Raw genomic sequence first — 13358 nt, forward strand, 5'->3', positions numbered from 1 at the left:
TGTGTTTGTGGGATAATGACATCTATTAATGTGGACAGAGGAGGTGGGACATTCTGTGTGTGTGTGACTGTGGCCATTTGAGAGGGCTTGTCGAAATTAGTCGCAGGTGCAATGCATGAGCACTGAAAAATGAATGATCTATGATGTAACTCTATCTGAATGAGGACAGAAGTGTGGAGTGTGACAGACCTCTCTGGGGAACACTTTCCCCTTCTCCTTCAGATCGACCTGCTGAACTGGAGTTCCCTGTAACGGAGAAATGGGACGCATGAAAAATATTCACGCTTACACACATTAAAAAATACCATATGATCTCAGATATAGAGGGGAATACAAGTTAACTTACGTGAGAGCTGCTTCTTTACTGATACCTTCACAATGGGATGAATGAGAGGAGGTACAAGTACAAATGTAATCAATGTTGTGCACAATATTTTTAAATGACATCTTTAAAACGAGAGAGTAAAATGTACAAGTTTTGCTGTATCTTCTTTTTCATAAGTAACCAATATGACAGCAGTCATGGAGTTTATTTTTCTTGCCCATTGAGTAATCGTTTTGTTTTAATGTACTATGTGTGGATTTTCTGAATTAACTAGACATAGATACACTAGACAAACATCAAAGATTTTTCAAAGATTTGATTACACTAAATACCACAACTTTTGTCTGTTTTTTTTTGTTTAGCTAATTTTAACAGTCTGGTACCTTGTAAACATGACTTTTGTTTGCACGTGAACTAGTAAAATCCTGTGCAACCTGACTTATGGCCTGTTATTTGATTCGTCTTTTGATCTCTCATCTTGTAGAATAAAACAGATTTATATATACACACATATATATATAGCTGTAAAATAAATTTCTTTAAACCGCCTGCATCAGTCTTAAGGTAAGCTATTAAAGATTCAAGAGCTTTTAATCTTACCGCTCTGTTAGGGGGCAGGGTCAGCGCCCCCACTGTGGCCTTCAACTCCTGTTCATTGGCTGCTGAGTTGCTACGGTTACTGCTGGCAACCGGTCGGATCTGGATGTGAAACTTCTTGGGTTCATCATCATCGAAATCCGAGTCGCTGGAGTAAAAATTTCCCTCCTTCTCCTCAGCAGCACAACGTAGAGAGCAATGCAGTTAAGGAACAAATCCAGACACGATGCAGGATGCATATGTACTCGCACACAGGTACAGAGAAAACACACACGGACACAAATAGACATGAGGGCAGTGCACACACTCACACAAACACAGCTGTTTTGAATAGTCTACAAACTGTGGTGAGGTGTGAAAGTAACCATCCTATTTAGGGACACTACTGAGTTTCAAATCCTTTATTGGGCAAATCCATCACTGTCCATTATCAGACAATACAAGTGTATCCTGCCTTATCAAACCACACTTCCTGCAATAACTTCCTTTCTATCTTCTGATATACTATTTCTGATAGTGTGTGAAGACAGTATCGCAGAAAATAACAGTAAAAAACATACAAACAAAGAACAACAAAATCCCTCTCCCTCTGTTTTAGACCACATGGATGAGGTCTGAGAGTGAAAAGAAGTTGTGGCAGAATGATATGTTGTAATACTGAGGATATACTTCCCAATCCTCAAATATCTACAACAGGGTCCAAAAGCCTGAGGCCAAGTTGACCACTATCTAATTTAAACCTGAAATTAAACTTCAGGAGTACAGAAAGCTTTTTAACTTTTTGTTTCAAATAAAATGTTATGACATAAATGAAAAATATTCAAGATTCGATTTCTAGGTCATTAACCAAATAAGTAGACAAGTGACTTTTGTACAGATGCTTTTGGATGATTCTCAAATCATGTGACCCAGCATGATCACATGATTTCTTCTGTCAGCAGAAGTCAAACTGTTATGAAATGAACTGAAGCATGTTTACTAGTAATATCAGACTTATGAGCCCCATTAGAGTTGTACACACACACACACACACACACACACACACACTTTATACTCTATCTACATCCACTCCTGATGGTTTATTCTGAAGGATATCATTCTGGTTGACATCTGCACGTATTACAAAGCCCTCGTCGTCCACTTCGAGGGGTGAGTTCTACACACAAGCACAAACAGACAGCACAAGCTCACAATAAGAAACAACATTTAAAGGCACAGGACATAAGCTGACAGAGTGATGAATCTTTAGAGGTCTGTAACATGGATGTGGTCTGTCTTTCACTCATAAACAGGCTAATGCTGTTGCCAAAGCTCATATGAAAACAGTGCCGATGTTTCAGGAGAGTTAGTAGCGGTCTGACATCTTACATAACAGCCCGTAACACGTGTGTGTTTATAAAGGATTTTGGCAGTCAGTGAGCTATCAGACATTCATTAAACACCCCGATTACTGCCAAGGTTGAATATAGCTTAATGAGGTAACCAGACCTCGTTAAACATGACACTCTCTCTAGGGTTTACTTAGCTATTTTAAAGGATAAATTTGTCCCCAGAAGTTCTGATGGATTCAGTAACAACTGTTTCCTTAAAAAGCCAGTTCTGTCAATGAATCATTCAAAAAGACTCACAGGCTTAGGGGTTACAGGTCTAATGAATCCTTCACTGAATCAATTACTGAATCAGAGCAATTGGTCAACATCTGGATCACTCACTGAATTGCTGAAACTTTCTTCAAATTTCTTAAAATGCAATGAAATAGTTCATAAGAAAACATGTAATTTTGGGATACAGTACATCTGTCTTTGAGATGTTGTCACTAATATAGCATCTATGGTCTATGTATATATGTGTGTGTTAGTAAACTAACAACTGGTTTGAGATGAGACTCTAAAAAGTGTCACAGGAGTTTAATCAAGAACAGCTGATGATACAAGACCAGTAACCACACACACACACACACACACACACACAATCACCTGTTCTCTATGTAAAACAATTCAGCAAAGTGTGTGTGTTATGGGAACTCACAAGCGCATCTGCCACAGCTGAATCTCTAGAGGACAAAAACAGAAGACGTATGAAAAGCCACACAGCAAATAAAAAGAATTGGTCACTGAAAAATTAACTATGATTGCTCTCAAAGTCTATTACAGGCCTGATCTAGAACATTAAATGTGTTGTGTTTCATATGAATGTGTGACTCACATTGAATCCGGTTCCTTGTCTCTCTTTCCCAGTCCAGGGATCCTGAAGGCTTTAGCACGACTTTTTTTACTGTTCTCAGATACAAGAGGGGACAGATATTCCTCAAACCCTACTGGACCTTATCCACACACAAACACACACACGGTAGTTTAAGGAAGGTTTGGAGATGAGCAATATATTTGTAATTCACTACATGACATATTATAAAACCTGCATTCTGCAGAAGAATGCTTTTCAATGCATTGCTTTCCAATAAAACAGAAATGCAATTTCTGTGGAAATTGTTTTATCTTTCTGTGACTCACCGGGTCTCTCCTTCCCTGTTCCCTTCTGGTCTGTAAACTTCTGAATGAGGTTCTCAATGCCAATGTTCTCCACGTTCTGCTTAAATTCCTCATGGACCTGAAGGAGACCGAACAAAGGTTTTTATCAAGCACATCTAATCGAGACCACACTGACCAGAACAAACCTGAGCCACAGGAGTAATTCATCTGAACAGTTTTAAGCACAACTATGCAAACAGAATATAAGAGTAGGTAAAATCTCCAGAGTGAACCGTACCTGTCCAACCTGTACGTGTGTGTCTTCAATTGAGTGTGAATACGCTTTGATCAGCAGTTTCATCTGACGTAAATGAGCCTCCTCAATGTCCTGAAATTTCTGCAGATGTAGAAGGACAAATGTAAAGAGAAGCTACTGACCTCTGCTGACTTACACTTCTGTTTAAAAGTTTGGTGTTGGGAAGACTTTTAAAATGTTTTTTTTTTTTCTTACGCTCACCAAGGATGCATTTGGTGAGCGTAAAAAACCCAGTAAAATAATTTTAATAATAATAAAAAAAAAAATGTATATATATATATATACCAAACATTTTTGGTAACAATGTAAAGGTATTTATTTTTTCCCTCAATTTGATTGCATTCTTGCTTAATATAAGTATAATTTTCTTTTAACATTTGAACAGTAGTGTATAATGTGAATATTTAAAATATGGCATGACCTCAACCTTCTTATTGCTTTCAAGAAATAAAAAGATATACATAAATATGTCTTACAGTATGTATCTAAAAGAGTACATGTGGGAATATGCAAAATAAAGATTTTTTTTTGTCTAACATTGATGGCATTTCAACAGATGGGGCTGAAAAGTATTTTATTAGGCTGCAGAAGCATATTTGCAACTTTTATTTGGTTTCTTTGTAAATCAGGACCTTATATTTAAATTTGCTGAGTTTAAATAGAACTGGCCCCAGTATTTAATAGTGGTCAGCCTCTATAATTTACAGATTATTGCTGAAGCCCTAATTGAGGGATACCACGACTCTGTTGCTCTCAGAGTGATGTCAGGACTCTTACATTTTACTGATTCATCCTTTCTTTGCTCTCAAATTATTCATACATGCAGGTCGACACCAGGCAGAAATAGACTAGGCATGTAATCATTTTGTCAGACAGACTGCTTTAATGGCCCTCGTAGCCATGGTAACTTTACATTCCTTAATTGAGCTCACTGAAATACTGTAAAATGTGCTCAGAAAAATCCCCAACCTGTGCTGATTCACTCATTTTCTGTTCAAAGTCCCTTCCGGCTCGGTTAAACTTCTCAATAGACCCTGCAAAAGACTCAGCTGCCTTCTTAGATTTCAGCTCAGCCTGAGAAAAGAGAAACAGACAGATCAATATATGTGTGTGTGTGTGTTTGTATAATATATATATATATATATATATATATATATATATATATATATATTATTAAATTTAAACATTTGTTTTTTTAAGATCACAAAACAGGATGAAGGAGGATTACTGTAATTCAACCAAATTCATGTTATTCCAAACTTGTATGACTTTCTTTCCTTAGTGGAACATAAAAGAATACTTATTGAAGAACTGTGCTGGTCACGTTTTTTCTATGCTTTTGAGCATCATTATTTTGAAAAAGCATCGGCCGACGTCTATGGTGCATTCAAGAGAAGGGAAGTGACAGCTGCTTCTTTAACAAACTACTCATTGGAATCAGTTTTAATGAATCAGTTGATGTGATTCACACATCAGACTCAAACTGCTAATTGTATCTGTAAATAACTTAAAATCACATAGACCACTTTAACGTTATTCTATGGTGCTTTTGTGTCATTTTTGAGGTTTACAATGACATAAGGGTGTATAAATGATGACAGAATCGCCATTTTTGGCCTTTAATGTCTTCTCTCTCAAACACAAACACCTTTTCCAGCTCTTTCTGAGGCACTCCTTCTTTGCGCAGTCTCTCCAGCTCTACACACTTGCTGTGATAGCTTTCTCTGGCCTTCTGCAGGTGGGTGTTCTGCACCTGAAGAGACTGCACTGACTCCAAAGTCCCGATCACTTCCTCTTTCGTCTATATAAGACACAATATATGAAACAACACATATTAAGCACACATTTAGATCCCCATGCACTCGTTCCGAAATACTGTAGGGGATTGGAAATGATAAGAGACATTAACAGAAATTCTATCAGGCTAAAAGCCCTTCATTTACCCTGCGGTGAATCTTGACCTGCTCCTCGTTGTACTTGTTGATGTCACGGATAAGGTCATTCATCTTCCTCATGAGCTCCAGGTGGCAGAGGGCCAGTTTGTCCGAGGACACGCGAAACACGTCCCACATAGGGGCGAACGTGCTGGGGAGCAAAGCAGATGGTTTTGAAGCTGATGTATGGAAGTGCGTAAGCCGCTTGGATCTCTTATAGCACAGCAGTATTAGAAAAACAACAGGCTTCCTCGCCTTTGTAAGACTACTTCTCCTGTCTCCCCACGACACCAAAAAACAAAGTTTGTATCAAAAAGAAAATTACATTTCTATTAGCTTTGTATTTGTGCTTTTAATTCTTTATCCAGTTTGGCTCTGTACCCACTTTGTATCACTTCAAAGTCTGTTTTTACAGTGTTAAACCACTGTGTGATTGTTGGGTGAGAACTTGCACATGCTCGTGCAGACAGGAAGTGAGGTGAAGAGAGCAGAGGAAAGAGCTAACCATAGCAACGACATTTTGACTAATTACACACAACCGCACACACTCGTGCACAAAAATACACACATGCAACCTCCATGAATCTCCTCACTGATGAGTATCTGTAAGGCTGCAGTAGTGCAAACGTTTAAAGAGCGAACTTTTTAATGTTCTGTTCCTCTCCAGATGACTAAAACAGATGGTAATAGTGATTTTCTACACATGAGACCTTAAAGTCCAATACTGTTACCAACTCTGGTAAATAGTGCATGTAAAATTTCTAAATCCTAATCTCATAATTACAGGAATAATGTTACTCACCCGAGAGGGCTTCCATTGCTAGCAATCTTGGCCAGCTTGCTCATGGATTTCGAGTATGTCTCCTCGATGGCCGCCCTTATATGCAAACACACACACACACACACACACACACACAAACACACACACACACACAAACACACACAGAGAGAGTCAGCAGGTAATAGATTCGCTTACAAACACAAAAGCAAATATACTTTCACATTAAAGTGATTTAGCACCAACGTTAATGTCTTAAAGGTCACAAACAGTTCTTTGATGAAAGTTGCTAGGTGTATATATTTGTAATGATCCACACATATGGTTTCAAACATGGTGTGTTTTTGTAAGGGAAGCCATGAGTGACTTTAAAAGCAACTATCAGGATGAAAAACCCTCAAAAAGAGTGAGAAAACACACAGTAGTTTTCCAAAGTGTAACGACCGAAGCTGAAAAGACCAAATATTTCTATATTGTTTCTATAATACAAACTATATTGTTGGCCTTATCTCTTAGAAAACATCTTATTTGATTCTTATAAGTGAAATTTTACTTTATGCTGGGACAGTGCAATGGAAAGTTAACTCCGAATCTTCAAAGAGCAAAGCCACTTTAAGACACAATGTCCTGAGTGGATGAAAAATGATTTATGTAATTTAATGCACAAGACATGCTTTTATAAGGGACTTATAAGTCTCTGTCAATTTCTCAGCTTTCCTGAACAGATTTCTTACATAAAAAAAAAATTGAAAATTTAATCCTCCAGTCCATGACTGAGTTTGCCTGCATCCAGCTCTATTATAACGGATTGAAGAGACTATGTAAGTTGGCAGGAGGCTTGGCAGAGCTCTAAATAGTCTGTGTTCTCTCTGCAGAACAAGATAATCATTTTGGAGATTTCATTATAATTATTGCAATTAGCTCCAAATCAAATGTCTACTACAGAGCAAAAGGAGTGCTCACACATCCCACATATGCTTTGACTGGAACGGTGAAATGAAGATCAAGCTATCTTCATCTGGTTGTATTTTGTACTGCTGAGCTGCCTTGCATTTGTAGACGATGTGCATGAGTGGACAGTGAACACTTTGTTGACCGCTCTGCTGCTCTTAGGTTAGTGTGTTTTGACACTTCAGTGCTGTGTGCTGAAAAACCGAACTGTGGTGTGGAGAAATGTATCAAAAATCTGATAAAAAAAAAGATATGCTATACGGTAAGAATCAATGATATCAGTTAAGATATCACATTGCATTACACTATGCAATGTTTCGTTGGTACTATAAAATAATATGATACAATGCAATAAGAGCAATTAAAAAAATAAGATATAAGCAAATAAGAAAAAACCTCACAATAATATAATACGAAAAAACATTACACTTACAACGTACTGTAGGCACTTTAGGAAAATAAATATTACATCATATAGTAAGATTAAATAAGACAAAACATCACAAAACCGTAATGTATAATAATAATAACGTTGATAAGACATATTATAGTAACAACAAAGTACAGAATGTCATGAAACATTAACGATAAGATGAAGATCAAATAAGACGCTTTAAAATAAATGTTACAGTATTATTAAAATCAAATAAGACTTAAAGCTGCAGTAGGTAACTTTTTAAAAAATATTTTTTACATATTTGTTAAACCTGTCATTATGTCCTGACAGTTTGTGTTCAAAATGTAGAAAAATGTTTATAATAAGCGAGTACACCATGAATCCATTTTCCAAACCGTGTTTTTGGCTTGTCCTGAATCACTAGGGTGCACCAATAATAAGTGTTTATATTCGGACTATTTTAGATTGCTTCGGGGATACCGCGGCAGAGTAACCCAGTACCTTTGTGATTCTTCATAGACATAAACAGAGAGAAGTAGTTCCGGCTATGATGTTCTTCCGCAAGACGCAAGCAGTTCTGTTTATTAACCGCTAGAGCGTCAAAAGTTACCTACTACAGCTTTAACGCTACAATAACAAGGTACAGTGTAATGCAGCATAACATTATTGAAACATCAAAAGACGAACATTCACGAACATTTCACTTTAAAAACACAACTGCTACTGCTGAGTTAGAAACACAAGAAGTGAAGAGTAGAAAAGGAGCAGAATGTTTTTTTTTTTACGTCACATTCCTGACAGTACCAGTAACACCATCTCACCCCATGATTCCTCCCAAAACACCAACTCACCTCTCACGCACAAACTCTGCCAACTCTTTGGTGGCGATCTGTCCATGCTTCATGTTGTGGTAGAGAATGTCGAAACCTGCATTCTTCTCTCCCTGTGAACAAACAAAAACATCAACATAAGATACATTCCTGCAGTGTGTGTAAAAATGAATCATCATCAGAAACAAATAAGTGTTCAAACGAAAAATAGCTAGATTGGACTGATGACTGTGGGCCGTTGACTACAGCAGGCAAAAAAAGACAGTACATTATGTGCCTGTACAGAATATCAGCATTTGTCATGATTCAAACGTTATCAATTTCACACTAATTCTTTGTAGCATCGCTACCTTCACTTCTCCTTGAAGATGTTTCAAAATCACAGTGCAGTATAGTGAAAATAACTACAAAACAATAGCACAGAAGTGTGTGCAAGACATGCCACGTGAGCAGGGAGCACAACACAGACAGATTTCCTTCAAAGGCCAGTTACGCCCAGGAGGGAGATCCTCAGATGATAACCTTTGAAACAAAGCAACAGCACATCCTGTGGTAAAAGTTAGCGAGTATAAAAATACCCCCCTTTCTTCGAGCAAACAGAAAAATGTAAACAAAGAAGAGACAGAAAGAGATGACAGAACCAGGGCAGTCACTGTCCATAAATTCCTCCTCACCACAGAAAAGATAAATGGACAAAATTCCTACTATCCAAGGATAGAAACTGGAAGAGCCAGAACATCCAAAGTGACTTACAAATAAGCACAATGGAAGCAATAAAAAACAACAAGAGAACAATAACATATAAGTGCTATAACAAGTCTCAGTTAGTTTAAACACAGTACACATACCAAGGGCTTGGCAAGGTTGAGTTTAAGGTGATGGTCCTTCATCCAGACTCAAATCTGACTTCATCTGACGTTTTAACAGACTCAAATCTGCAATTTGGTCAAACAAAATTGATTTGACTTGCTTGTTATGAATCTTAATGGTCACATCTAGTTCAACACACATCTGTCCTCATTTCTATTGTTAGTAACCCAAATAACATCGCCTATATCTGTTCTCGTATCCATATAACGTTACTGGTCACTGACTCATCATTCACATTTTAAACAGCAGATTTTTATTATGTTCTGAGGTGAAATTAGCTGTAAATATTCAGATCATATTTACTGTAAGAGCTGTAAGAATTCAGTAGCTGTAAGAATTCAGATCATTCATAAAACTAGGTCAAAGGTCAAGCTTCTGTGTTCCACAGAGGAATGTAGAGGTTATCAGGAGCGAATTTAGCCAATGGCAGAGATGCTACAAATCTATGGTGTGGTGAAGTACCAAAAAACAACTGAACCAAATCAAGTAATCAAATACTTTTGATTTGAATCAAATGTTGCAGTGTTGTGCATGGTTTGGTTTAAGAATTTATGAAACAATTATTTAAAATCCCTATTAGGAAAATACATAAGATAATCAGGCAACTGAAAAAGTGGGTTCAATCCTGCACTCTATAATGTTCCTGTGGCACTAAAGTCAGATCTAGATATCATTTACCCATAAGCACTTCTGGTGTTCAATTTCAGTCCTTTATTTTGTACACGATTACAGAAATGTTCTGTTTGAAGAACTGAGCTAACAAAACAACAAAAACTAAGTGAACCAGTTGCATCCAACCTGTAAATACAATCTTTAAAAAAATAGAAAAACAACAGCTGATGTTTGTTGTGGCCAGTATGCTTGTTGAAACCTGACCCCTTTGGAAAGTTGATCTCCCATGATTCTCTCTGCTCTGCCCACACAGCACAGGTACAACAGCACCACTTTTAAAGCTGTCTCTCTCCTTCTCTCGCCCTCCTCTACTCCTTTCTCTCACATCTCTCTCTTTTTATATGCATGTGATGGTAAACCAGTATCTGGCAAGTAAACCAACAATCTTTTCCCCTGACACTTCAGTCAGAATTCGGTGCTGAAAGCAGATGGAATGATAGGCCATCTAACCCAGAGTATTTCTGTTCTTTATAGCTTCATTCCCCTCCTGAAGTTCATTTGCAAAGTATACAGCAGTACAGTATCTGCCATTCACCTTATCTAACGTGATGCTGCCACAGAGGACGCTTTGTGTTTGAAGAGAGCATGACAGACGAGGAGCGAGAAACAGAACGAATGCAAAGACATTAAACAGGGCTGCAGGTGTTGAAAGAGAAACTCCAATACACTCAGTATTAAAGTGTGTACTACCAAGATAGCGGTTGCTAGAGCGACAGGGTTCCCCTGGTAACCAGGAGAGAGTGGGAGACACATGCCGACTCATTCCATAAAGTGACAGGCGTCTGTGTGCATCGGTGCTGAAGTATTCCTTCTTGTTAAAAACAAGACCCAAGGTTGTTAGAAAATTCAGTTTGACCTCTGCTCTAAGGAAGTGGCACTTGTGAAGGCTGAAAAGCTGGATATCTTTGGTTATTGTGTTTCGTCCTGGGTTGTTTTTTCAGCATCTCAGTAACATAATCATCTGATCACAACTGATCCCCCCAGATTACATTAGCAACCATCCAGATAACTCTATCAACCCAGCAAAACCACCCAGCCCCCCTGGCAAAACTTACGTTTTCTTCAGCAAGTGCACAAACATTCAAATTCTACATTTGATTTACATAAAAAATAATATTGATATGATTAAAAAAACCATATTAACTAATCTGTGACTTGATGGGAGTCTAATAATGGGAGATGGGAGAATAATAATAAACTTTATTCTTATAACTCCTTTTAGACAAGAATTAAGTAGTTTACAATAAAAAGCATTATGGTAAACAAAAAGTTTTTTTATGTTACATGATTAAAGATGGAACCCAGTTTATAATGGTAAAAAAAGACAAAATGAGCATACATAAAATGCATAACAAAAGCTAGAAATTACAACTAATAAATAATAAAAGAATGCATAAAATATTTCAGAAAAGTCATTTGCTAGCTAAAATTTAAAGTAAAACTATGTAAAGCAGTAAAACTGTTTAGCTTTCTATTTAAATATTTTGCAAGTTGATTTCTTTAATATCTACTGGTAAATGTGCAATATGAAAATTATTTTTCAAAGTTGGAAATAAAACAAAGAGTATTGGTATACATTTTACGGAAAAAATATTATAATATTTCAGTCGTTCTGCTTAAAAATGTCATGCTTAATTCAATGTATTACTTGTCATTTCTTTTTAAATAATTGTGAAATGTATAAAAATGTTACGACACAAAATGTCACCAAATGTCGAGGGCTATTCTAAAAAGTTTTATTTTTCCAGCAATTATTTTAACTTCTGTCTTTCCCATGATGCCTTGTCAATGGGTTTCTCTGTTAAAAGTCAGTCTGAGCACGAGGCTGAACTTCCAACAGTAGCTTCTTCTAAGAACCACCTCACAATGACAACATGTGTTAGTCTGTAAAACATAACCAGTCTCACTTGATTTGAATTACCCTGTGCAGTAAACACACAAGCAGGGATGATGACTTTAGCAGCATGTAAGGAGCACTAATGTGGAGTTTGATGAATGAGCCATGTCTCATGGAAGCTGTAAGTGGATGATTGCAGGGCGTTTCAGTGCCATGCTGCTCAGGAAAGTGAGGCAATCATGTGAGACCCACTAAACACCATTTTCACTGCAGTCCCTCCAAAAACCTTTTTCACATACTACTGTCACTACAGTTCCAATTTAACTGAATCTTTTAATTGAGTTTAAACTATAAGAAACACAGACAGTCTTGTTCGGTACTCACAATCAAGTTTAACTTAATACTAAATGCCCTAAAACATTGTTCTTGTTCTTTTACAGTACTCCATGCCTATTTTGGCTGTGTGAAAACTTGTATGTACAGCACTCTCCATCCAATTCCTGACACAAATTACTCTTAAGAGCAGGATATTTAATGAATTAATATTTAAAACTGATTAGAGGTTTGAAGCGGTCAGTCTGAAATACTGCCATGTAGAAGTTAACACATTACCAGAGAGAACATTTCTTTCTCTATCTAAGAACATGTAAAAAATATATATATATATTACAACTGCAATATGATGAAATGAATCTGAACTGAATCAAATCAAACTTTTCAATACTGAATCAAATTAATTCTCAGTGAATACTTTTTCCTTTTCTGTCATCATCATTTGCATCATTTTAAGAATTTCAGTATGTTACTTGATTATGTTTGATTATTTGCTCATTTCCCAGAACTCCTTGCAGAAGTGCTGTAGTGTTAAAATACTTCTACTGCTGACTGCACATTAAACACACACACACACACATACACACACACGGCCCAGTCCTGTCACGGATGATGAATAACTGCATTAGCTCTTAGGTGAGAAAGAGGGAAATCATTGAATGACTTAAAGTACATCATTCTCCTCTCTTCTACCTTTATCTCGACCAGTCTTGATTAAATCAAATAAGTGGGACAATAGGACATACAGATATACTGTAACAGTGACGTTTCTCCTGAATTGGAGATGGAGATGGAGACAGGACTAGACACTGACTTGAGGAATTCTCTCCTGAGACCGAAAAATAGATTATTTAATGCTTGCTACATAGATGATAGCTTTCATGCACAAGCAAAGCCCCCCAGCAGTCACAATATGACCGTGGAAACTGATGGATCATGACCTAAAACACAAATGAATGGGGACGAATTACAAATCACTCAGTAGCAATAAAGGCTTGAAAGAAAGACACTGTTAAGTGTGTATTAATTAAGTAACAGATCCTTCTATTA

General features: G+C 37.1%; 1 protein-coding gene across 4 annotated transcripts in view; it reads right to left on the reverse strand.

Annotated features, from left to right (window-relative positions):
• Positions 1-13358, reverse strand: part of LOC128018764 (F-BAR domain only protein 1) — a 35393-nt gene that overhangs the window by 8555 nt on the left and 13480 nt on the right. Inside the window, exons 3-15 of one of the 4 annotated variants that reach the window (XM_052604511.1) lie at positions 8618-8709; positions 6443-6517; positions 5650-5791; positions 5355-5507; positions 4676-4780; positions 3689-3787; positions 3433-3529; positions 3128-3245; positions 2951-2975; positions 2018-2078; positions 926-1110; positions 347-371; positions 190-246 (exon numbers count right to left, since the gene is read on the reverse strand). In XM_052604511.1, the coding sequence (XP_052460471.1) occupies positions 190-246; positions 347-371; positions 926-1110; positions 2018-2078; positions 2951-2975; positions 3128-3245; positions 3433-3529; positions 3689-3787; positions 4676-4780; positions 5355-5507; positions 5650-5791; positions 6443-6517; positions 8618-8709 (1234 nt within the window). The remainder of the gene's footprint in view (positions 1-189; positions 247-346; positions 372-925; positions 1111-2017; positions 2079-2950; positions 2976-3127; positions 3246-3432; positions 3530-3688; positions 3788-4675; positions 4781-5354; positions 5508-5649; positions 5792-6442; positions 6518-8617; positions 8710-13358) is intronic. The other 3 variants (XM_052604514.1, XM_052604513.1, XM_052604512.1) reach the window with 3 other exon arrangements.

Source organism: Carassius gibelio, chromosome A8 (genome assembly GCF_023724105.1).
Source record: "Carassius gibelio isolate Cgi1373 ecotype wild population from Czech Republic chromosome A8, carGib1.2-hapl.c, whole genome shotgun sequence".
In the NCBI taxonomy this organism is placed as follows: domain Eukaryota; kingdom Metazoa; phylum Chordata; class Actinopteri; order Cypriniformes; family Cyprinidae; genus Carassius; species Carassius gibelio.